A 25,515-nucleotide genomic window follows, 5' to 3' on the forward strand; every position below is an offset into this window, starting at 1 on the left:
CTGAAACAAAAGTTTGTTAAACCGAGTTTTCCATTAGGTTAATGTAAAGTTAAGAGCATTAACATGTATCCAGTTCCAGGACCGGACACGTGCAGTAACCCATCCCGCCTGCTTGGTTGTCCCAGCTGTCATCGTGTTGGACTCACCTCGCTGACACGTTCCCTCAACTCACTGAAATCCTCGTCTCCTTGCTCTCCTCTCAGGTTCTCTACCAGCAGTTCAAGTTCTTTCTCAACCTCTACTTCCTGGTGGTGGCCTGTTCCCAATTCGTGCCATCGCTGAAAATCGGATACTTGTACACGTACTGGGCACCTCTGGTAAGTGCACTCCAGTTATCACTCAGTAAATCATTTTCTGAAAGACTGTTGGCCCTGGATTATGCCACAATTGTTACTCATGTGTATTCATAGATGTTGTTATTGTTGAATTAATAATGTTTAATGTGAAATTAGTTGATTGTCAGACAAATATTTCTAAAACAAAGTATTTAGATTTCAGCTTTGAGCCTCTCAAGATTAAACTCTGATAAACCTCTTCTTCTAACGTGTGTCTGGTATAAATGAACCTTTCTAAACGCTCAGGTGTGATACATGAGTGTTTTCTAAATTGCTCTTTTGTCTCCCAGGGTTTTGTGATGGCTGTTACGATGGCGCGAGAGGCCGTGGACGAAGTGCGACGCTACCAGCGCGACAAAGAGATGAACTCCCAACTGTACAGCAAGCTCACCGTGAGAGGTCAGTGACGGATATCAATCCACTCGCCTCCTCCTGCCAGCAACTGTTTGCTGACATTATGATAGTGGATATTTTCCCAGTGCATGGTCAAGCTGCCCCCTGTGCAATTTAGAGACAGCACCCCACTGGATCTACACTTGTAACTGAAGTCATCCGTCTCGCTGTAATTGCATTGATTTTTCTCTCTCGATTCCTCCAGAGCATATGATCTAAGATCTGTCCCTTTTGTTGAATGTGTGGTGAAATCCCCATGTGTGGTATTTGTGACCGTGGGCTGAAGTGTGCGCTCGTGTGCATGAGCAGCAGAAGAAGAACAGGAGGGTCGCTGCAGATATTCAGGCGATATAACTGAGAGTGACCCCGTGTTCCATTGGTTTAGTCTTTACCTCAGACCAGAGATGAAACAAGATGGTTTTACTCTATCACGCTGAGGTTCATTAATCCGTTAGAGCGTGAGAGAAGAAGAAGAGTCGGAGGAATAATTGGGATTGGGATTTGTGTAATGTCAGAAATCAATGCCATCATAATAATTCATCGCTACTTAAAGAGTAAAAGCCTAATTTTAAACTGTTTTCTTGATGCAACCTTTGTTTTTCCTCAGGTAAAATCCAAGTGAAGAGTTCAGACATACAAGTTGGAGACCTAATCATTGTTGAGAAGGTAAAACCTTTTAAATTAAAAGATTTTAAAGGGATCATAAGGAATTAGAATAAAATGACTGGTTGCTAAAGGCAGAATGACATCACTATATTTAAAGTGTCAGTCCACAGTGTTGATTACAGTTTTGCCGGAGCTGTGACTGTGAAACTGATAATGCTCTTGTGAGACAACAACACTCGACCTGTTCGGCTTGTGATCTTGAGTTTCAGCTCAGCCGACATGAAATCTAGCTGCTGCTGGAAAGTGGACAAGTTAAATTTCCATTAGTACGTTAGCCAGACTTTTAAAAAACTGATTCTCCTTCGCTCTCTGGTCAAGGTATTGACCTTGTTTAATTATTCAGTGAGATTCTTAGGGCTTTTGCCACAGTGCTCGATAACACGCTGCCATTTACACCCTTTTTTCTTTTCCTGTCTTTTTGTAGAACCAAAGGATTCCTGCAGACATGATATTCATGAGAACATCTGAGAAAAACGGTGAGAAGGCGAAGAGTTTCTGTAATTTAAAGTGAGGTGGACGGTACGGAAGAAAATGTAAATCTACAGGAGCATCCTTTCATAATGATCCTGCTAGTAGGCTGCAAAAATACCCTTTACCCCACAAGTCCTGGTATTTAATTCCCAGCCCTCAGATTTGTAAACCGTGCTCATGGATACAGAAGTGAAATGTCTCAGTAGATTAAACATTACTGAATCAAAGGGGTAAAATTTCCATTAAACAAAGTAACGCACAGTTAAATGTTTCCTCTCTCACTCCCACTCCTCACCCTGAACGTTCTCTTTCTCTCTTGAGCATATCAAATATACAGTTTCAGTTTAAAGTCAGATGAAATGGTAATTCAATTTTATTTGTATATGGCCAAATCATAATATACATTATCTCACAGCACTTTATAATTGTTGAGGTCTCGACCTTCCATGTAGAGCAATCGTGTAAAGCTGCATGTTGGACCGAGCGCTGCACCGCTGAACTTTATTTGCCCTGTGGCTCTTTAACACCGTGTCAAGATCGTTTGCGTGAGAAATGTGACTTTTCCCCACACGTCCTGTCCTTTGACATCATCCGATCAAGGCCCCGTGTGATTCATATGATGTATTTTGCATTGTTCGGGGTGACTGATGATGCAAATTCCAATTAATCAATGAGCTGTGTGAGATCCTGGCTTGTTTCTGAGGGGCATCGGGAGGAAATGTTCTGAGGACATCATTTCCATCAATCTTCGATGTGTCAATAAGCCTGATGGGGAGTTGTTGATGTCTCTATGGCTCCAACACACTCACTAACATACATAAACACTCCCTCACCGCCACAGTCTCGTGTACTTTGTCTTTCACACACACACACTGCAGTAGTGTTATGTGAGTAGCTGAACTGCCACTGCAGCAGAAGGAGAGCATGAATCATCCTCCTTGTGTTAATGTTTTCCATCCTTGTTAACCCTCCATGGATGGTTTATAGCTGCCCTTTACCCCCTCTGTCAAATAGCTGCTCTCATCCATCAGCTTCATATGTAATATTACCTCAGATCAATGCAGGTCACCACCGCTCAACATTTATCGGACCTCGTGGCGTCCGCAACAGGCTCCGTGTTAATGTGCCGCACGGGCAGTGATGCACATAAACGTATGTCAGTTCTTTACATTAACGTGACTTTTACACATCAGTATACAGTGTGGCACAAAGGGGTTTTAAAAATATGATATCTAATCTATTCAGCCACACAAACTCCTGCTAAATACCAGTTGTTACAGGGTTTTCAAAAATTGCTAAATCATTCACGATCATTAATTGTTTGTGTTAAATGGTGATAAAAGCAGTTCATCTTTGACAGAATAAATAACACAATGTTCCTCCTGCAAATATTAAACACATTGAATTGATTTGCACACAGAATTGAGCTTGAAGTTACACAGCCTCTCTTTAGACTGTTTATTTTAAAGTGTGATAAAAAATCCTTTTAGCAAGTCTTGGTCAATTAGATAAACGATGCAAGGACATGATTATTTTGTCCTGAAGTGTTGGAAATACGTTTTAAAGAGGGTCATATTCATTAATTTAAGGGAGGGGACATGTGTCTAAAGATGCTTCTCTTGGATACACCTTTTAAGAATCAGAATTTATTCATTTATTCCAGTGAGCAGCACAAACCATGACACACAAAACAATCTAAACATTTCCAATCCTTTTTTCTTCAGGTTCGTGTTTCATCCGAACCGATCAGCTGGACGGAGAGACGGACTGGAAACTGAAAGTCGCTGTCGGCTGCACACAGCGACTGCCTGCAGTGGGGGTATGGATCCATTACAATGCAGTGAATCTCTGGTAACAGACAAACTGACCGGGAACGAGTGTTGTGTGATCGCTAAAAGCATTGCTCATTAAACGAAGACGTCTGAGCTGTGATGGAAACCTAATCACCGATGACAGACAGCAGGAGCAGCCTGGACCTGACAGCAGCTTCCTTTTGAACTGGAGGCGATACTCAAGATTTAGGTTGAGTTGATGGAGCTTCTCTTTTTTTGTCGCCACTTAATGTGATCAGAGAATTAAAGTTTCAACAAGTCACTCGGCGAAAGAGCCTCTACTCTCCACTACTAAATAAAAACCTTTGTTTGAATCCCAGCAGCACTTTACTGTGAGACCATTTCGTGGTTGTTTAAGTTCTCCAGCCATGTTTTCCTCAGCGTCTCTCTGAGCCTTTGCCTGTAAAGATGCTCGATCAACATGACTCTCCACTGGGGGCTTCAGTAAAACTATCTCCACTGCTCCTCCTTTAACCGCTCGGCCCAGGCTCTCAGCAGGAGAACACTATCTGAGCACGACCCAGGGCTGAGCGGTCACTGCAGAGGCACAACTGCCTGTCTGAATAATTTAATGTTTACAATCAATTTTGTTCCACTATGGGTGAGAAGGCTGGTGTTGAGTTCTCGACGGGTCAAAGGCGGCAGTCTCACTGGTTTACTCGATGACTGAGAGGAACATATGACTGAAGACTTGTTCTGGGTTAATGTGTCGTGTTTTTTGAGGTGCAGATTAATTCAAACAGCTTCAAAATTGTTGTGTTATTTCTCCTCTTTTATTTATCATAATTCCAGTGATTCATTATGAAACAAGGCTGCACATAGACCTGCTCAAACTCAGACTTTATGAAAACTTAAAGACCTTTATTTTAATATAGATTTATATCTTTTGGGAAGAAAACATCTCAACTCCACTTATTAGGTTTTATTCTGTCATTTTTCTTGGTGATAACTGGACAAACCACATTTGAGACAGTATTAAATGTTATTTATTTACTAAATTCATTCATTCTAAGGTCTTAGCTGAGCTTTATGTAAAGTGGTTTCAAATAATGGCCTGAGCTGAATGAATAGAAGCAGGACGAACAGAACTAGTAGCTGACTGGTGTAGTTTAGTTACATTTAAAGACCCTAAATCTCTGCTACATGTTTTACAACTTAAAGACTTTGCCTTTGAGTCTTTACAATAGTCGGGCCTTAAATCTCCTGTGTTTCTGTCGCGTCTCCTTGTCTCAGGACCTCTTCTCCATCAGCGCCTACGTCTACGCCCAGAAGCCACAGCTGGACATCCACAGCTTCGAGGGGAACTTCACACGGGTACAGTAGCCTCGTTGACGTATTTATGAGCTGTAAAACAAATCTCAAACACATGCAGATTCTCCTATAGAACCCGGGCTGACGTAGAAGATGTGTATCTCGGCAATATGTTGACAAGCGGCAACAATGAGCGCCTGTGTGTCCATGTGGGCCCGTTGTTATCTCCAGCAGGCATGCCTCTTACATCACAGGCAGGTTCTCGCGGCTCCAGCTCCATCCATCCCGTCTTGCTTGTTGCTCAGTGATTTTTTTTTTTTTTTTTTACTCTCCTTTCTTTTTTTTATTAATAGGAGATTAGTGCAGCCCCCACAGAGAGGAGAGCTCCGGTACAAAGGGAGGCTTTGTGGCCCGTCTTCACTCTTGGCCACACACCAGGCTTAGTGAGCGAGCACTTCCTCCGCTCATTCATCCTCCGCGGCCTTCCTTTGCATAGCGTGTGCTTTTAGTCCGAGCAGGATGGGAAAAAAAAATGGGTTCCCACAGATCCGCAGCAAATGAACTTACCTATTTATGAGGGGTTCTTTCTTTTTTTCCCTCTTCTTTCCTTAAGGCGGATATTGTGGCTTTGTTTCTTGTGGTCTCTCTCCGTCGAGACCCTCGGCAGTTATGAACACCGTCGTATGATGCCAATGTCAGAGCGGTCAAGCGTGCTGCCAACTGCCATTTATTTTTTTCATGCGTCTCTTCCCCCCCGTGTGTGAGTGGACTGACAGGATGTGGGTGCTTGGGTATCATAATTATCATATCAGGAGAGCCATTCGAGCCGAAACTGGAGCCTTGACTCTGCACTCCTGACTCATGCCGTTTTCAGCATTTGTCTTTATTTAAGTGAGAGGGGCGAAACCGGGGGGGAGAAACAGGAGGCTCTCCGGGGGCATATTCATCACTGAAATCTCATCTACATGCACTCTCTCTATACTGTTTTTTAAAAGGAGCCTCTATCACCATGCCAGATCTAGTCAACGTATTGATAAAGGGACTACTGTATCACCACAGTCTGCACAACCGTGTCAGGTGCTTGTGAAGATTAACGGCACAGCAGATCCCAGCCAATCTGCTGGACTCAACTCAGTTGTTCTCAGCTACAGTTTTTATTTTGTATTAAAACTTTTGCCAAAAAAACATTAAAGGAAATGGCAAAAGATGTTATTCCACTGTGTAGGTTTTACATTTTCTATTTTCTATTATGAAAGTAAAAAAATAATCTTTAAAATCATCTCAGCTGAAGACAACAAGTTTAATAAAGTCAAAAAGTGAAAACCAAAGTTGAATTCAGCTACAAATGTATTTTTAAGAGAATTTATTGCTTCAGCGCATCACTTGTCTTATTAAGTCTAAAAGCAAAATTCATGACCTGCTGGTCTCGGTTTTGTTTTCCTTATCTGCTCGAGGGCTTCACTGAGCAATACCAATTAGCAGTCGGCTAATTGCAGAAATAAATTCACCTCGTTGAGGTTATCTCTCCTTTGCCGCTGGGTCGTGTTCAGTGACTCTTTAGCTTCAGAGAGTTTATCATGTAAAAAATAAGGTTTAAAACAAAGCTTAAAAACTGTGTTTTTTACTGAAAAGGTCAAATCAACTGGTCACAAGTTTTATTTGTTTTTTGTTTTGTTGTTGTAGGAAGATGCCGACCCTCAGGTCCATGAGAGTCTGAATATTGAAAACACTCTGTGGGCGAGTACAGTTGTTGCATCTGGTAAGTGAACATGTGTCAAATCAAACGTGCATTTTTAGCTTGAAATAAGATATTACATTTTGATCAGAAGATGCCTTGAAGCCACTTTTAGAACGTTTCCAATCCCACGGCAGAATCACTGACTGTGTTCAACCCCTCAGTGCCACCACCTCACCAAAAAAAGAGTGAATGCTAATTAAGAGGAGTGGAGTTACTAGAAGTATCAATGAACCTGATTCAAGTCCAGACCAGGGCCCTCGTTGAATATCACCCTCATCCAGTGACACACACACGCACAATAAACACAGCCGTAGATGGAAACACACAGTCACACACTGACACACATTTTAATTTGTTGTGTTTTCAGACTTTACATTTTTTTAAATAGGAACAAATCCAGTCGCTTATATGCAAATCATTGTGTTTTATAATTTAAGTGATTCTTAAATTACTTTTTAGTTTTAAAATGCTCCAAAACTCTGTGGCTGCTTTGTACTAAGGACAGACAAAAGCTCTTATTAACCTTTGTCCCCAAGCGCTGTTCTAAGACTCAGACGTATGAGGATGGCTGCAGCCGGGGTCTCGTAGTTTGCACAAAGGATGCACGGCATGAAACTTAGAAGGCGTTTTACTCCGCTCGGCGCTTGTTTGAATAACTCTGAGAAAACCCACAGTGGAGGTAATCCTGCCTCGCCTCCACAAAGCGATCCCCCACAGAAACAGTTGTGTCAGTTGAGAGTGTTTCTGACGCTCTCACTGATGGCCACGCCATTGATTTGCGGTGCTGCTCTCTCCTCTGGCCTGACCTTGACCGGAAGAAGACACACACAGACACACACACAGAAACACACACACACAGAGAGAGACACAAAAAGCCTGCCTTACATCATCTCTGCTTGGGAATGTCATTGTTCCTCACAAGCGTCTCCTTGACAGACACTTCCATTGCCTCTGCGGTGCCGTTCTGAGCACTTGAACCGGCCCAGATTGCCTTGTGTTCCCCCTCCTGCAGGCCCCAGTCCAGCTGTGATGAGGGAATTAGTTGCTCGCATATTCAAATTGAAGCCCGGGCCGCACGCTGAGCCACTCACCATTTGTCACCTCGCTTAATATCTTAGAGCAATTCATCACCTTTCTCTCAAACCACTGGTTGCTCTCCTCTTCCTCTCGTTGTGTGCACACTTCACTTTCTTCTGTCTTCTGCACATTTTTTTACTTTCTTCCCATTTATTACAGTTCAGGGATTTCAGGGCTAGTATTTAGGTTTATTAGCACCTTTGCTCTCCCATTAAGCTCATTTAATATTAATGATCCATTAATCCTTTGTAATAAAGCCACTGTAATGAATTGGCAAATAAAGATGGAAGCATATTGATCAGGTTTTATGAGCTTCAGTATCGGGCGGCTGAAGGCCTCGAGAGTCTAAACGTATTAAACTCCTGTCTGTTGGCTTGATTGGCAATGAGACAAAACCGCCTCAGCTCAGCCTTATTGTGTTTCCTCTCATGCCGTTCATCTTACTTGACCAAGATGAGTGTGTGTGCGTGTATGTTTGTGTGTCTCTGTGTGTGTGTGTGAGACGGTGGGGGGGCGGGTGAGGTTCAGTTAATGAGCAGCATTACTTTCTTTGTCTCTCTCCTCTTGGCAGGCACGGTGATAGGGGTGGTGATCTACACCGGCAAAGAGACCAGAAGCGTTCTGAACACATCCTTCGCCAAGAACAAGGTGAACACAACTAAGATCTCGGGGGGGGAAAACCAGCAAGTTCTAAGATTTAAGTTTGAGAGGTTTTTAAATGGCTGATGTCTTAAGAAATAATGGCATTATGAGGGTGTTGTGATTATATACTATGGTTTTTTTCATTTTTAGTTTATCTGCTTTATTTCACATCCAATCCATAGTTTGGTTTATAAAATATCATTAAATTGCAGAAAGAACCAAAACAAGTGAGACCAGAGTTTTACCTGCCAGCCTGTGGTGACAGTACTTTGAAAGATTTTCCTCGATTTTGGGGATAACAGTCCTTAACAACTGTAATGGGACATATTACTTACACATCCTAGACAAACCTGGGTTACTCAAAGTTCTAACAAATGGTAAAAGTACTGAAGCCCTGTGAGGTGAGGCCAGCGTGAACACAAATGTTTTGTCAAAGCTGCAGCGAGTCATTGAACACACAAAGTAACATCTGCTCCAAGTTCCCCTCATGCCATCTTCGTTCCCCCGCCTCTAATCACTAATCAATCACTGTGGCAAGGTGCTTTTCTAACCTTGACTTTCCAGATAAAGTTGGACCTGTCAGTGCTAAAGGTCAGAGCCGGTTGCTAATTAACCAAAAGGCAAATTAACTAACCGAGGATTTAAATGACATTTTGCAGCAGGAAGTTAATCCCACTGAATCCCCATCGAGTGTTTTTGTCCTCCAGATTGAGGAGATTGATGAAAATTTCACTCTGAATATAAGATTTTACCTGGGAAAGACACAGCTCGGTTAAAACAAGCGGGTTTTAAAGCATCTCTGAGGCAGTGTGTGACTTTAACACACAAAGTTAACACCTACATCACCTCCTGGCACAACAACACACAGCCCTCCCTGCTGCAGCGCTGTTTTGACACCAGCGTCTTCTGTAAGGAACGCTGATGTGGCCGGTCGAACCGCAGGGGCCTCTGTTTTGTGTAAGCCCGCCAGCTGAGAGGAATTCAATATTTCAAGGAGATGATGTCAGAAGTGCCAATATGGAGACTGGAGATTGCGGGAGAAAGTCGATACAGTGCGGCTGAAGTCCCGAGAACGTTTCTGGCCTCATATAATCTGTTGTGACACCGGCCAGGACAATGCCTGCACTTGATCAATGTGACAGGACACGGGACGGACTCACTCTTTGTCTCGGTGTCGTTGGACAAGCGGCTGCTCTTCATAAAGATTGTTTTGTTTGCGTGTATCCGAGTCCCAGCTCCACTTCACGTCTCTCTCTCTCAAAATGTCCTACTCGGGGATAAAACACGTGGAACCTTAAAGCTGTTTACCACAAAAATCAATTTCAGTTTATTTTCTTGACTTCCTCCATTTGCCAGCGTCACAAGCTCTAAACAACAAACTGCTGCCGGACTGTTGCCCGATATTCTTTTAAGGTTTAAACTCATGATTATTCATGTTCACTGCAATTCTTCATCAGATTTCACACACTTGATAAAATACCAGCCACACAGGCAGATTGAATCATTCCTTTCAGGAGATGAATGGAGTAAAATATGCACTTTTTATTCATTGATAGCATCTTTAGGTTGAGGTAATTGAGTCCCCCCCCCCCCCACCTCCTTGACTGAATGAGTAATGACTTCATCTGATCCCGGGCAAAGCCTGGAAAATTTAGACCAGCCATTGTTCAAGCAGAAGGGGATCTCTTGCTTTTCAGGCATGCACTGTCTTAATTTTTCTTGGTTTTAATCCACCCAGACCCCCTATTTTTCTCAATTGCTCAACCATGAACCATGTAGTGAGGCACCGGGTTGGGGAGATACCACCCTCTCCCTCTCCTCACCCTTCCCTTTTTCCGCACTCCGCTACTGGGACATTAACAGCAACTGATAAATCAGTCACACTGGGCTCCCAGCTCTCCCAGTCCTCAGGGGAATGGGCTTGGTGGGGGTTTAGGCAGTGGAGGAATTTTGCTGCTTTTTTATATGTGCTTTTCCCCCTCCCCTCCTTTTCAGCGAGGTTCCTTTTATTTGAGGGAGGAGAGATGTTATGTTCTGCTGTTTTTGTAAGCGTGGTGCGTCAGATGAAAGCCCTCTGTGTACAGGGCTTTGCTCTGAGCGCTGCCAGAAAGGGGAAGGGCGCTTCTTTATTTGACATCTTTTTCCCACATGCTCCATTGGCTGGAAGATACACTCGAAAAAATAAGACAACTCTGACCCCCCCCTTTTTTTTTTTTTCTTCCAGAGAACAGCTCAATATGGGAACTTTCTCTATTTCTGAGGCCCTTTGACTGTCTGTTGCTTTCAGGAATAATACTTCAGCCTGACATGTTTGTAGTTTTCCACACAACAGTGCAACAAATAAACTTCTTTATGCTGAGCACACACAGTTTGCAGGATAAAAGCCTGCAGCTAAGAATGTCTTTCATTGGCTTTGTGTTTTTCTCCCTGTGTAGCATGTGGTAAGGTTTTTGGAGCAGATGGGAAAGTTACAAAAAGACGGCTCTAGAAAAAGTTGTCAAAAAAAGAAATTAAGTGGTTGCACTTGATCTCAAGTCTGGACTTAATTTTTTAAGTTTATTTATTGTTGAAGTGGTTTTATACATACACAGTTGTTTGTGAGCTACAGAGTGTCTCACTTATAATACACGCCCTCCCACAGATTTTATAACTTACGATTAAAGAATGAAATTTAAATCTCTAAACAGTTTGTAGGACTTTTACTCTGTAATGTCTTCTTGCTGTGACCTCTGACCTCTCGCCCCCAAAGGTGGGCCTACTGGACCTGGAGCTGAACCGCCTCACCAAGGCCCTGTTCCTGGCCCAGGTGGTTCTGTCCATTGTCATGATAGCACTGCAGGGCTTTGTGGGTCCCTGGTTCCGCAACCTCTTCCGCTTCATAGTGCTTTTCTCCTACATCATCCCCATCAGGTAACTCTTCTTTCTTTGAGATGGATTTTCTTCGGTTTTTCTTTGAACACAAACCAAAAAGTTAGGCTAAGCAGTAAGTTTATTGGAAATGATTAAATGCAACAAATTCATTTGAAAATCTTCTATTCCAGCTTTGGAATAGAAGTCGTCTCTCTTTGTTTTCAGTCTATTAAATTGTACAAGGAGCTCTTTTATGTGAACATATTGTCAGAGGCAGCCTTAAGCATCTGGGGGCCCATTTCAAGAGCTATTGTGGGGGGCCTACCTCCTATAAAACACATAAAAGAGAAGAAAAATGCAAAGGTTCAAGTTGGTTTGCATTAATGACAACATGATTTCAGACTTAAACGCTCAACATAGCTTTTAAAAAACATAGAAATGTGTTTTCTGTTCAGTGTTACAGTTTGTTTCTCTCCCCTCGTTCGCAGCTTGCGTGTGAATCTGGACATGGGGAAGTCGGCCTACGGCTGGATGATCATGAAAGACGAAAACATCCCCGGCACCGTTGTGAGGACCAGCACCATCCCTGAAGAACTGGGCCGAGTGGTTTATCTGCTCACGGACAAGACGGGTACGAGTCCAAACACAGTGAAGAAAGTGACAAAACCACTTCAATGCTCCATCAGCATTCACAACATGTTACTCTGTGCAAAGTTTTAAATAAAGAAACATTATTATCTTACATTTAATTGCATAATTCTGGAAAAACAAACAAACAAAGGACTTCATTCTCCAGGTTCTATTTAGGCCTCTTTAAATATCACTTCACAATCAGGGCCTGGTTCTCCAATAACAAATGGCTGCTCCTCGCTAATGCTGGCCGGTGTGTCAGTGTGATAAACTCCTGTGGTGGCCCTGACATGCGTCTTTGTCCTACTTCACTGATCTGAGGTAGGAATAGATTAGCCATAAAGCCAATTCATCCAGGTTGATAGTTAGAGCACATGGAAAGAAGAGCAAACAATCAATCCATTAGAATTGGATTAACCCCGTGGCTCTGATGTTTTTGGAAGTTAGATGCCCTCTAATCTGCTTTACGCTCTATCAGCACACATTCTGGCAACTGGCATCCATTAAACAAAAGCCATTGCCCTAATTTTCAACGTGTTCGTTTTTTCATAGTGTCTAAACGTTCACTCAGCCTTTATGGATGCGATGTTGTGTCTTGTCTGTTAATTACAGGGGACACGCAGTCCATACTGGTAATGAGATTAGGTCAGTTGAGAAGGCAGTCACACCACCCCTGCAGGTCCCATGATGCATTGGGGCCAGTCCTCTGGGGACAAATGCTGGGCTTTCTGTGTAAATAATTATTTTTGTTATCTTTTACTATGAAGTAGTAGCAGTATTTTTTTAAACAAATCGGATGTGATCAATATTAAACAGTAGATTTATTTATTTAGGGAATCCATGTGATCCAAAACTTAGATTTTTAGTCATTAAGTCTTTTAAGAGGAGCTGAGATAGTAATACTTTACCGAGGCTTTACTTTTGAAACATTATGCTGTAAATATTCCAATAGTAGAAAACAGGTGCTGCCTTTTCTTTTCTTCACTTTATGATTTTGGTCTGTAAAGGATAAATTGTTTTTTCTGATCTCAGGAACTCTGACACAGAATGAGATGATCTTCAAGCGGCTGCACCTGGGAACAGTTTCCTACGGCACGGACACCATGGATGAGATACAGAGCCTGATGGTCCAGTCATATGCACCGGTGAGTTGTCTCATGATCCAGTACAACCAGTGACAGGCTGCTTTCTGGGGTTCAAGCCCTCCTGCCACCACTTTCACCTCCACGGGGTGAATTAACTGATGAATATGAAGGATCAGGTTCCTGAGCACCAGGCGGTAACTAAAGAATTTACAGTCACAGGGAAGGAAATTAAACGTTATTGTCAAGACACAAAATTAAACTACTGTACTAAACGCCCCTGAATGCAGCATGAGTCATCTAACAGTTAAAACAAGAAAAAGGAAGGACATGGATTAAAAAAATAATACTTTAATATCCTTTTTTTCGAATAAATTTGACACATGGCAAAGTATATCGCATAAAGATTGCAGGGACACAGGATTAAAACTGTGAAATTGCATTTTTTCAATCTTTTAATAGAACAAACTTAAATAAATCTGCATTAATAATTCAATATGTTGATCATCCAGCCCATAAAACTGGATTCTGTACAGGAGCGAAGCTGTTGAAATGAAAACATGCATGATCCATCACTCCCCTGTTTCCCCTGTTTGTTCCCGTCCCTCCCCGTAGATCAGTTAAATCAATTTTTATATTTAGCTAAGGATGAGTTTTCCAGGAAAAGAAGCATATTGTTCATTCATCACGCAGCGTCCCCCGAGCGGCTGCCTGCGCTGTGAGTGTTCTCCTGACTGGGTGGCTCAGATCTGGTTGGAGTCTTGACAGAATGATATTGTTCGCTCTCATTCCGGCTCCGGAACAGCTGGTCGACAGCGAAACCATCTGCCTCACGCCCTGATGTGTGAGCTCAGCATATTAAAAATGACTAGTCCCTTTTAATACTGCACAGACATACGCAGATTTTTCTGTATTGAACTGTCACGGTTAAAATGCAAAATTAAAAGTTGGATATTGAGGATTTATTTAGATATTTATATTAGATTTAAAGATGATGAAATGTTCACTTTCCTCATAGTGCTGCAGCTCCTCTTTTCAGCCACTGTCTGAAACGCATGTTTTTAGCTCCTGTCCCTGTAAAACCTTATTTTTGTATAATTCTACCTTCCTCTCATGGGTATGAACTAAATTTCTCTCCCGAAATAACTCGACGATCTCTCTATGAATCGCTCTGCGTGAAGGTTGTCATCTTGTGTCCTCGCTGCGTTCTACATCGCCGTTCCTTCTCTGCCTGGCAGGATCTGAAGGTTAATCATAAGCCAAAATAAAATGCGCCAGTAGAGCGCATCCCGCCCGGTCAAATGCAGCCGGCACAGTGGGCAGTCTGCCCGCTCGCTGATCACCACCCAGTCAAATTGATGGTTGATGTCAAAACAGCGGAACACAGAAAAGGCCCTCGAACCAGATATGACACGATAAAGGTGGTGATTCAAAACTTCCCCTCGCTGCATCGGAGAGAGTTTGGGTTAAGATGTAATGAAATCAAGGTGTAGGTCAATACCTAGAGAACCCAGTGCTCACTCTCTTTTGATATTTCAGGTGACTTCCCAGACGTCCACCAGTGGCACCAGTGTCCCCAGTGGCACGACTCCTTTGAGAAAGACCCAGCAGTCCGGCCCGAAGGTCCGCAAGAGCGTCAGCAGTCGAGTCCACGAGGCCGTGAAGGCCATCGCCCTGTGCCACAATGTGACGCCCGTGTACGAGACGCACGCCAGCGTGAACGGAGAGCCCGAGTCTGCCGAGGCCGACCAGGACTTCAGTGATGATAACCGCACCTACCAGGCCTCCAGCCCCGATGAGGTAGGTATACGAGATACAGACCCGATTTTTATACATCATATGTTTTATTGAGAATTTGTGGACAAAGATCTTCTTTTTTTGCCATTGTTTTTTTTGCGTGGGCTGTAAAATGTTGACCAACGATTTAGCTTTTGCCTCAAATCAAATCTTAAGAAGAAACATGGAGGTTGATCAGGAGCAGACTCCGCCGCCGCTTCCTCTCTGTCTTGCCGTTTTATTGTTGATCCTAAATAACCCTGGTTTGTCATTATGCTCATTTCACGGTCACAATGTCAGAGGTCATGAATTCCTCTTGGAGGTGGACGTATTTAATCGTCCGTGTTTGCCTCTTGTTAATTCACTGCATCGGCTGACGGGAAGAATTCAGCACAAAAAAGTATTTTATGACTGAGGGTCCCCGAGACTTTCTGTTTCTAATGGATCTAAAGAATCAATAAAGAAATCCAAGGAGAATGCTTATAATTTCAAGCTGTGGACACGGGGATAGATTTTAATCAGGGAAGGGTTTTTCTTTTTAAAGATTGGTTAAATGTATATTGAAGGAGAGTCCAGCGGCTCATACACACGCAGTTCTATAGAGCGTTGACATGTTTATCACCCGTTACGTGTGAGGCACCGTGAAGCCCCGCTGGGAATTGCTGACTTTTTGTCAAACTCCAGCCAAGTGGAGCCGTCAAAACCAAAGATAAAAAGATGTTGAAAGATAAATCTGTGTGTTTCTTTTCTTTCATTTTGCCCGACTGAGGTTGATGTATATATTTATTTATATCTCTGCTCGCCCGGCTCCATCTCTCCTCTCTCCGTTGTCTCCCACTGCTCGGATTGATCAATATTTAATTTTCTCCCCGAGACAATGAGAGGTGGAGGTCTGCGACTGTTGGTGGAGCGCTCCTCTTCCCTTCCACTTTATTCTTTGTTCTTTCTCTCTCCTCTCATTTCCCTCCTCATCACTCGCTCTCCTCGGTCTAATCGACTGCCGCATCAGATCTTGGACATCGCGCCTCAGTCGGTGATCGTTTGCTTTGGCCCTGGCTCTCTCTCCTCAGCCTCTCTAATGTAATGAGCCGTCGTTAAGGAGATGAAGTGGGCTGGCCGCTGAGGTCAGGGGTCATCCGACAGCAGAGTCCTAGTGTGACCTTTGACCCTCGTAATATCAGACAAGAGCGCTTCACTGTGGCGTTTAATGAGTGGGTGCTTCATCAAATCCAACTGGACAGAACCGGCTGCGTTCATTTCTTTTGATTTTGCTATTTAGTTTGTTTATTTTACATATTCAACAATTTCCCAGGGACTAATTCATGGATCTTGATGAAAAAATCAGGCACATTTAGGCGACTGATATTTATAAGTGTGTGAAATTTGGTTCAGATCCAAATAAAGATATGCTTCTAGTGAATTTGATTGTGGTTTCATAACGGGGCTGTTGAGGAATGAACTAACTTTCTAGTAGTTACCAAAAAGTGCCTCTGGACTATAAACCGTTCCAGATATGTCACCATCAATCCCTGAGCCTCAAGCAGAAAAGCAATACAAAGATTATAGTACCAGGTATAATGTTACCCCTTCAAAATCTGCTGTAGAATGATGTTAAACTACAATTATAGAGTGTGTAGCTTTTTATTATAACTGTTAAGGCTCCATTTTGACGAGCTCTAGCTGCTGTTCTTCGAGGCAGTGCTGCCGATGTGATTTACATGATCACTAGGACGCTGTGACCACAGTTGAAATGATTGATTGTGTTGTTTAAGCCACTCGGACGTTGTCGTAAAGTCGTCCGCAGCAGTCTTTTCTATTACGGCCGTGACACGTGATTCATGTGCAGCTTGTATCAAAGTTGACAAGGCTTTAAATAGTTTCAGTGGAGCTGATAAAGTAGATGAAAGAGCTCGTTTTAGGATCCTCAGCACATGCTGTGTGTGAGTGTGTGAGTGTGTGTGTTTGTGTGTACCTACGTACCTACGCACACCCACCAGGATAATGACAGGCAGATGTGTGTTAAGTAAATATAGGCAGCCCTTTATGGAGCTCAAAGGGGGAGCGGGAGAAATGATAGGGTATTACCAGGAAGTTCCAATTTGTAGGTCAGAGTATAATAACAACCTTTGAGTGAGCAAATTGAAAATGAACCCATTGAGGATTGAGTCGTGTGCAGCTGAACGCTCACTTGGGGGCCGCAGTTCCTGCTGAGGAGAGAAGGAGGAAAGAGAAACAGAAAAACACTTTATCTGGAGCTGAATGAGGAGAGAGCCGCAGCTCTGGAGATATAACGAAGCTCGTGAAATCAGATTCAATCAGTTTATTGTATCACTGCATTATACATGTTGTCTGTTTCATTAACCTTTTTTTTATGGAGGAGACTAATTTCTGCATCATTCATTAAGAAGTACACTGTTTTTTAGACGATGTTTGGTTGTATTTTCTAAAACCAAACCACAACAAAGTTAATCTCTCTCGTTACAAGGCTATAGTGACTAAAATGGCATTTAGACATTGTTCTAAAACTACTAAACATGTGTATAAGCTGTTGGGTCTTGATTGAATCCAAGTTGTCTTGCTGGCAGAATGAAACCATATTTAAATCCACCAGATCCAGATTTCCTCTCGAATCCGCAGCTTATTTCCCTCATTCATAGAAAACTGATTAAAAATGTCCAACCTGGGGTCAACATGTCCTAGTTTCTGGTCGTCTCCAGTCATGTGAGCCTCTTGTATCTGTCTCTGTTCTTCAGGTGGCGCTGGTCCGGTGGACGGAGAGCGTCGGCCTGACCCTGGTCAACAGAGACCTGGCCTCGCTGCAGCTGAGGACTCCGTCAGGACAGATCCTCTCCTTCTACATCCTGCAGATCTTCCCCTTCACCTCGGAGAGCAAAAGGATGGGCATCATCCTCAGGGTGTGGACCGAATGTATTATATTATTATGAGTGGATTTCTGTGTGGTCTTTATAGAGACCATTTTGATCAGGCCCCTTATTTGCCAACATTTTGTCCTTTAAATAAGGTTTTAACTGGTTTTAATGTTGATTTATTTCTACTTAATCGAACCATGAAGCCGTGGAAGATAATTTTAACTACAAAAAACTTTTTTAAGTCACATTACCAGTGGCTCAGAATTAATTATCTTTCAAAAAAAGCCACAGACGAATATGTGCAACTGTTGAAATCATTAAATCAATGGGACAGGAAATGTTGTAAAATTGTCTTTTCTGATTTGATTCAGGAGGAGTCAACAGGAGACATCACGTTCTACATGAAGGGAGCTGATGTAGCCATGGCCAGCATCGTCCAGTATAACGACTGGTTGGAAGAAGAGGTAAAGGCTCCACTTTGAAACCAGTCCGATTGTTTTTAAGACTTGTGGATTTGTGGACGTCCATTGTTGGTCGTTGTTTGTCAGAAATACGATGGAGAAGCAGCGCAGCAGAACAAACTCATTTAATAGCTTCACAATAAAAGGCGCCATTGTTTGTTTTCCAGATGAATGCTTTTAATGTGAAGCAACAGCAGGAAGTGTTTGGTTTGCACGAGCAGTGATTTTTCACAGCTACGAGAGGGGTGGGGGGGGGAGAGAACAGGAAATTATGAAAATTAATTTAGAAATGGAACAGGAATCCCTCGAGCACATCGATCACCCCGGGAGGAATCACGTGGAACAATAAGAACTACGACATAATTACACAATGTAAATACCGGGAATGGCCATTGTGGAAATATGTATTTGCTAAACGGGGGTTTGGTTTCATTCAAATCTTACACTTCATAATTTTGAATCAATATTTTTCTCACATAACACGAGCCACTGCAGAGGAAGCTGTCAACAAAATAACAAAATATTAAAACGTATCATAACAACGTATAAATCAGTGAATGGACGTCCATGGAGTTGATGTTTGATTCAATAACCTCTTTTAATGAGGACATCCATCGAGGCGATCAACCGGCCGAGTCTGCACCAGTTTCGTGGTCGAAGGTCTTGTGCGCATATGTTCATAATTATATTGGCATTATTGAGTCATTTAGCACCGGGGGCGGCTTTTGATTTAATTAGTGACCTAGATAAAGTTGAGGTAATTACAGTTTGTCATATTCTGGAACAATGGCGCTAACGATGTGTGTTGGCTGTAATATCCCACTGTCAAATCAGCCGGCTCCGCTTGTCAATAACCAATCAACAGGACGGATTCGCCCCATCGGTGTTTCATATCAAAAATAAAACCGCCATCCTTTTGTTTTACTGTGTCCTCTGAATCTCACCACGGGCTATGTTATTCAATATTGATCTCTTTTGGTGTTGGTAACAATATGCTGCTATTGACTTTACTGTACATGGTGTACTTATACAGCAGCTGCTCTGATAGAACACATGATTTGTCCTATATTTGATTTAAGTTTGTCTTGGGGGGAAGGGGGGGGGGGGGGGACATAATTAAACTCACAAAAACATTTATTTTAAATAACCCAAATCCTCTGATTCAGTTAAGTGTTTCCAAAAGTGCTTGAAGTTGAACGTCTAACTCGCTCCTCTGGTTTCCATCAGTGTGGGAACATGGCCAGAGAAGGCCTGAGGACGCTGGTGGTGTCCAAGAAGTCTCTGTCTGAGGAGCAGTATCAGGACTTCGAGGTATGGAAGGAACCCTGATGTACTTCCTGTTCTCTCTGTACTGTCCGACCCATTCTTTTGCACTAGTTGTGTCTCCACTTTATCTTTTGTGCAGAATCGCTATAACCAGGCGAAGCTCAGCCTCCACGACCGAGGCCTGAAGGTCGCAGCGGTGGTGGAGAGTCTGGAGAGGGAGATGGAGCTTCTGTGTCTGACGGGTGTGGAGGACCAGCTGCAGGCCGACGTCAGGCCCACGCTGGAGCTGCTCAGAAACGCTGGCATCAAGGTCAGCAAGGAAGATGATGATGATGATGATGATGATGATGGAGAAAGACTGGGAACGCCACTTCTTCTGTCCTGAATACTGATGTTGTTTCCTGCTTAGATCTGGATGTTGACGGGGGACAAGCTGGAGACGGCCACATGCATCGCCAAAAGCTCCCATCTGGTCTCCAGGAGCCAAGACATCCACGTCTTCAGACCAGTACGCTGCTTTACTTTTCTCTTTCCCTCTTTTCCTCGTGCTGGTTTCTGGAGATACAGGAGACGAGGACACCCGTCAAATATTCTCGTGGCTAATTGTGTTGTGTGGCCCTCGAGCAGATCTCGAGCAGAGGAGAGGCCCATCTGGAGCTCAACGCCTTCAGAAGGAAACATGACTGTGCTCTGGTCATCTCTGGAGACTCCTTGGAGGTGCTACAACACAACACCGCACACACAGCCACATCTCTCTGTGCAACACATGATGCTGAGGACGCAGCCAAATAGGCGAGGAGAGAATAGAAAAACATTTCTCAGCCAAAACTAATAATTCAGAGTTCAATGAAAGCCTCTAGGAGCAAGTTAAGAAACAATATATTCTTTTACAGGAGTTTTAAGTTTGTGTTTAAAGAGAAACTGATTGTTTTTTTAATTTCTATTGACCCAGAATATGATTTACAAGTCCAAGTGATTTAATATTTGTAGTAAGAAACCATGCAGATGCATCAGTAGCTTGTTCCTTCATGTAAACAGTGTATGTTGTGTCACTGCAGGTGTGTTTGAGTTACTACGAGCATGAGTTTGTGGAGCTGGCGTGTCAGTGTCCAGCCGTGGTCTGCTGCCGCTGCTCCCCGACCCAGAAGGCCCAGATCGTCCGGCTCCTCGCGCAGCACACGTCCAACAGAACCTGCGCCATAGGTGAGACCTGGGAAATATGTCTCTGTGGACACAGCTCAGTCCACAAGGGAGGACATCATTAGACTCTGTGTTAAAGAGTCAACTGGACAGCTGAATGAATCAACGAATGTGTAGTAAGATGCTAAAAACACATTCTAATTCCAGCTGATTGTGTATTTAACACACATGCACAGACACACACATAATAAAACAACATGTACTGCACATCTTGTATTACTTGTATTACCTTCTTCATCCACAAGATGGCAGTCAAAGCTCAGTATGAGAAGCCATTAAACATGCATTGAAAATGTTAAATTTGTCTGTTTCCTACCAGGTGACGGAGGAAATGATGTGAGCATGATCCAGGCGGCACACTGTGGGATTGGGATTGAAGGAAAGGTAACAGCTTCCCCAAACACACCAGTGACCAGAGAGCCTTTTCAGTGTGACCCCAGATGTTTTCCTGGGTTAGAAACTGTCACCTGATCCCGTCAGAGCAACTTTGATCTGCTTTAAATAAACATAATAAACCCCTTAATACAAACAAAGCAGTATTTAAAAGCCACAAACTGTCCATTGTTCCTTTAAAACTCAATTTACACCTTTTATTCTGTTGTTTTTAGAAGGTGGCGCTGTTACAACCTGTCAGAATCACCATGTCTCTCCACTTGTTGTTTCTCCAACAGGAAGGAAAACAAGCGTCTCTGGCCGCTGACTTCTCCATCACTCAGTTCAAGCACATCGGCCGCCTGCTCATGGTTCACGGCAGGAACAGCTACAAGCGTTCTGCGGCACTGGGTCAGTTTGTGATGCACAGAGGGATGATCATCTCCGCCATGCAGGTACAGGAAGCTTCACCACACAAAGTTATATTATTGATTTATCGCTTATACTTCTTAAGTCGTACTTGTTTGAAGTTTTGTTCTTGATATCTGTTCTTGATTAAGTGTCTTTTTTGTACTTTTTACTGTGTGGTGACGCCAAACACATTTTTTCTACATGGAAAACTTGAACAAACCCACAAACTTTACAACATTATTTATACGTTTTCTGTCCTCAGGCTGTTTTCTCCTCAGTGTTCTTCTTTGCCTCCGTGCCCTTGTACCAGGGTTTCCTCATGGTTGGGTAGGTGCCTTCTCCAAAAATCACTTAAACTTGTGTCCAGTATTGTCGCAGTGACACAACCCCTGATATATGAGGATCCCTCTCCGCAGGTATGCCACTATTTACACCATGTTCCCAGTGTTCTCTCTGGTTCTGGACCAGGATGTGAAGCCGGAGATGGCTCTGCTCTACCCGGAGCTTTACAAAGACCTCACTAAGGTAAAAGAACCTTCTCAAACTCTTCTGTCCTCATTTCCTTCTTCAGAAAAATGTGAAAATTACAGTTGTGTGTGTTTCTCTCTTTCAGGGGCGTTCGTTGTCCTTCAAGACTTTCCTCATCTGGGTTCTGATCAGTGTTTATCAGGGTGAGGTGCACAAACTCTGAATTACACTGTAATACGGTTACATCATGACTCTCATGTCCTTAAGGCACAGCCACTCTGTACTTGGCCAACTGTCAGAGAAACTCCTCATCCACCATTTCATCATTTCTCCTGTGTCTAATACCGCGGGTCCCCGGGCCTCTCAGAACTCTCAGAGAGTCCGTTTCTCAGTATCTTAGGTTTCCACCCAGCGTCCACTTTTACATGCGGGCTTTTGTCCGTCCAGTAAATCGATATTTCTGTAATCGCTAAGCCATGCAGCGTGTGAGAAAGATCTATGTTCCTGCTGGAGCGTGACTTCCTGACAGCTCGAGGTTTTTAATTAAAGGCCAATACCAGGTCTGTGGGGGGGAGGGGGGGGGGACAACAGACACAGGAGGGAAATATTAGGGCCCCAATCTCAACCTAATTTATTACAGCGTTTGACTCGCTGGAATGCTCTGTAGAGAAGCTGTGTGAGAGTAATTATGTGATCACTTATCGGCCATTAGGCTCAATTTATGTAGTTTAATGTTAAAATGAAAAGCTGCAAAGATAGAGAAGGCTCCAAGAGATGAGTGAGCAGCTGGACAATTAAAGACTGAAACCCACTGAGCTGCTTCTACTCTCATAGAAGATGATATCAGAGCTGAGCTCCAGACACACAATCCTTCACTCAGTGTCTCCGTCACACAGAGCGACTCAAGAGTTCAGAGTAGAAGTGATTGGACCAAAGTGTGTAAAGGAAGTTTGTGAGATTTCTCAGAAGTTACTTGAGTGAAGGACGAGGACGATAACCAGCCAAACTTAAGTCATAATAAAATGTTTTTTAAGAAGAGTGTGTAATTTACAAATAAAAAACTGGATGTAGTGAATATAAATGTGGTTTTATTGAATCATTAGGGTTAACAGATAAAAACAACTAGAGCAGCACAATCCCCACAATTATAGTTCCTGGGATTGATAAATAAAAATAAATGTGCAAGTGCATCAAGTTGTATAATCCCATAAATCTAAATGCCATAAACATGTCACAATCCATATATATATCCTGAATATCAACAAAATTGGCCTTATTTTGAAACGTTGAGGAAATATAATAAACATTTCTTGGATCCAAACCAAAATGTTACGGGTTCTTCCTCCGGCCCAAATCGGTTCAGTAATTCTGTTTAATCCTGCCGACAAATAAACAAACAAACAGACAGAGATGGATGAAAACACGACCTTGGCCTCGGTAACAGTTTGGTGCGAAGCCATCGGGACAAAGATCCTGGGGAAAAAGTGAAAACACTGGAACAGGACCTGTGAACATTGATCCAAATCAGACATTTCCACCGTCTAAATGTGTTTCCTTTGGCGCCCTCAGGTGGCATCCTCATGTATGGCGCTCTGGTGCTGTTCGAGTCGGAGTTCGTGCACGTGGTCGCCATCTCCTTCACGGCGCTCATCCTCACGGAGCTGCTGATGGTGGCGCTCACCATCCGAACGTGGCACTGGCTCATGGTCGTGGCCGAGTTCTCCAGTCTCGGCTGCTACCTCGCGTCCCTCGCCTTCCTCAACGAGTACTTCGGTGAGTACTGCGTGTTTCTGCAAGTGATTGTACTCCATCCGAAACCCAAAGAAATTTGTTTTAGTGTCGTGATAGAGAAAAGAAGCGGAAAGTATGAAATATTCTGGTATTTAACTTCCGACTGATCGTCCTGTTCGGTGGAAGGAAAACCTTTTTGATATGTTAAGTTCAGAATTAAACGCACTGAGCACTTCCTGGTGCCTCAGTCTCCCCCAGCTTCCTGTCACCTGTGACGTGATGATGTCTGACTCCTCGTTGTCGTCCAGCAGTTCAGCCTCACCCCCCCCCCCCCCTCTGTGTGCCTCTGTTCACTGCTGATGTGTCACTCACTGTTTCTGCTGCACTTCTCTTGCTTCTGTACGTTGCTAACAGGCATAGGCAGGGTCTCGTTGGGAGCTTTTCTTGGTAGGTGCGCAAGCCTGTAAATTAAAATTCACCCCCTGAATCCATCTGTCTGTTGTGGATTGATTTCATGTGTCATCACAGTTTTCTTTTTAGTATTTAAAGTCACATGCACTGCTCGTCTTTGTTGTCTGGTGTTAGTTGTGTCATCTCATTTTTGTGCCGTGATAAAAACACACAAACTTCAACACATCCTGACTGCTCATGTGATTTTTTTTTTTTTTTATCTCTTGTAATCAAGTCTAAAGCAGCTTCAGGGATGAAACCTCAATCCTGACATGTGTCACTGAGCTATCGTGTCTCTCTCTCTCTCTCTCTCTCTCTCTCAGACTTGTCCTTCATCACCACTTGGCCTTTCCTGTGGAAGGTGTCTGCCATCACGCTGGTCAGCTGTCTTCCTCTCTACATCATCAAGTACCTGAAGCGCAAGTTCTCACCGCCGAGCTACTCCAAGCTCTCCTCGTGAGGCCGACTGGGATCAAACTCTCCTCGTGAGGCCGACTGGGATCAGCTGGGATCAACTGGGACCAGCTGTGTTCCTGTTGTAGTTCAGTGCTTCCACAAGCTTTCTATCTCCAGCACTTTGTTTTTTTAAACCTCCTCAGTGGGGGACGTGTGACCCGAGGCGGTCGAGGAACCACTGGAACTTGCTCTTTTGGATTTTCTTTTCTTACCTGAGACGTGGAACTACTTGAAAAGTTGGAGCACATGATGAAAGAGGACAGAAGGAAGGAGCTTTGCTACAGAAGAGTGTGAATCACTTAAAAGGCCTGAATCACTCAACCCCTTCTGGACAAAGAGGGTCAACCTGCCTTCCTTTGTTTTAAAAGTATTTCAAATCAAAATCTGCTTCAAGTCTCACTCCAAACACTTCGGCTGCATTACCACGAATGTTTGACTTTTTATAAACGTGGAGTTCCGATTTTTTTAAGTATTATTTTTTACTATGATTGCAGTTGTTTGCCTGCATCTTTGAACAATGTCCAGTTGCTGTATAAGGGGACGGAGAGTTTCCCTGTGTATCTGTAAATAGCTTTTGATAACCACTGCTGTCGATGTAGAGCTCGCTGCTGCGTTGAAGCTTCACCGACCAAAAAGGATCATTAAGAGAAACCGAGGAGCGTTGGTCCCCCCCCCCGGGATCTCTGTGCTTTTGCTGCTGTTGTCATTAAGACTCGTCGGGCTCTCTCCTCTGCAGAACACAACCAGCACACTCCAAAGCAACATTCAGCGTTGTGTCGTCTGCGTATTCCAGCCTTGATGTCGTCTGTCGCCCCCCCCCCCCCCCACCACCACGCGGCCGCTCGCTCTGTGCCTCGCTTTGTGTCAACGTGCTTGAAGCCACATTTCACATCATCGGGTGTAAAACAATCAGACTTTTGGTCCATGTTTGTTTTCAATCTGCTGATTCAGCAACAAACCTGCTGCTCTTCTCTGACGTGTTTCTCCTGAGGGTCAAGTTAAAGTCACAAGAAGGAGCCTGAAACACTGATGGCTGGATATTTTTAGGCCTTTATTGATAATACGAGCCCCCCCCCCCCCCTCCCCT

General features: G+C 43.5%; 1 protein-coding gene across 2 annotated transcripts in view; it reads left to right on the forward strand.

Annotated features, from left to right (window-relative positions):
• The window catches only part of atp9b (ATPase phospholipid transporting 9B), a 31,099-nt gene extending 5,810 nt beyond the window's left edge, over nt 1–25,289 (forward strand). For both annotated transcript variants that reach the window (XM_053446861.1, XM_053446862.1), the window contains exons 4-29: nt 204–317; nt 626–734; nt 1,336–1,394; nt 1,819–1,870; nt 3,590–3,684; nt 4,931–5,011; nt 6,632–6,707; nt 8,335–8,411; nt 11,155–11,315; nt 11,744–11,886; nt 12,918–13,030; nt 14,507–14,767; nt 17,497–17,658; nt 17,985–18,077; nt 19,302–19,385; nt 19,480–19,650; nt 19,750–19,848; nt 19,968–20,057; nt 20,399–20,543; nt 20,860–20,924; nt 21,212–21,367; nt 21,586–21,650; nt 21,740–21,848; nt 21,937–21,994; nt 23,361–23,564; nt 24,296–25,289. In XM_053446861.1, the coding sequence (XP_053302836.1) occupies nt 204–317; nt 626–734; nt 1,336–1,394; nt 1,819–1,870; nt 3,590–3,684; nt 4,931–5,011; nt 6,632–6,707; nt 8,335–8,411; nt 11,155–11,315; nt 11,744–11,886; nt 12,918–13,030; nt 14,507–14,767; nt 17,497–17,658; nt 17,985–18,077; nt 19,302–19,385; nt 19,480–19,650; nt 19,750–19,848; nt 19,968–20,057; nt 20,399–20,543; nt 20,860–20,924; nt 21,212–21,367; nt 21,586–21,650; nt 21,740–21,848; nt 21,937–21,994; nt 23,361–23,564; nt 24,296–24,432 (2,979 nt within the window). In that variant the 3' untranslated portion in view covers nt 24,433–25,289. The remainder of the gene's footprint in view (nt 1–203; nt 318–625; nt 735–1,335; nt 1,395–1,818; nt 1,871–3,589; nt 3,685–4,930; nt 5,012–6,631; nt 6,708–8,334; nt 8,412–11,154; nt 11,316–11,743; nt 11,887–12,917; nt 13,031–14,506; nt 14,768–17,496; nt 17,659–17,984; nt 18,078–19,301; nt 19,386–19,479; nt 19,651–19,749; nt 19,849–19,967; nt 20,058–20,398; nt 20,544–20,859; nt 20,925–21,211; nt 21,368–21,585; nt 21,651–21,739; nt 21,849–21,936; nt 21,995–23,360; nt 23,565–24,295) is intronic.
• Nucleotides 25,290–25,515: the final 226 nt, after the last annotated feature.

Source organism: Pleuronectes platessa, chromosome 18 (assembly GCF_947347685.1).
Source record: "Pleuronectes platessa chromosome 18, fPlePla1.1, whole genome shotgun sequence".
NCBI classification, from domain to species: Eukaryota; Metazoa; Chordata; class Actinopteri; order Pleuronectiformes; family Pleuronectidae; genus Pleuronectes; species Pleuronectes platessa.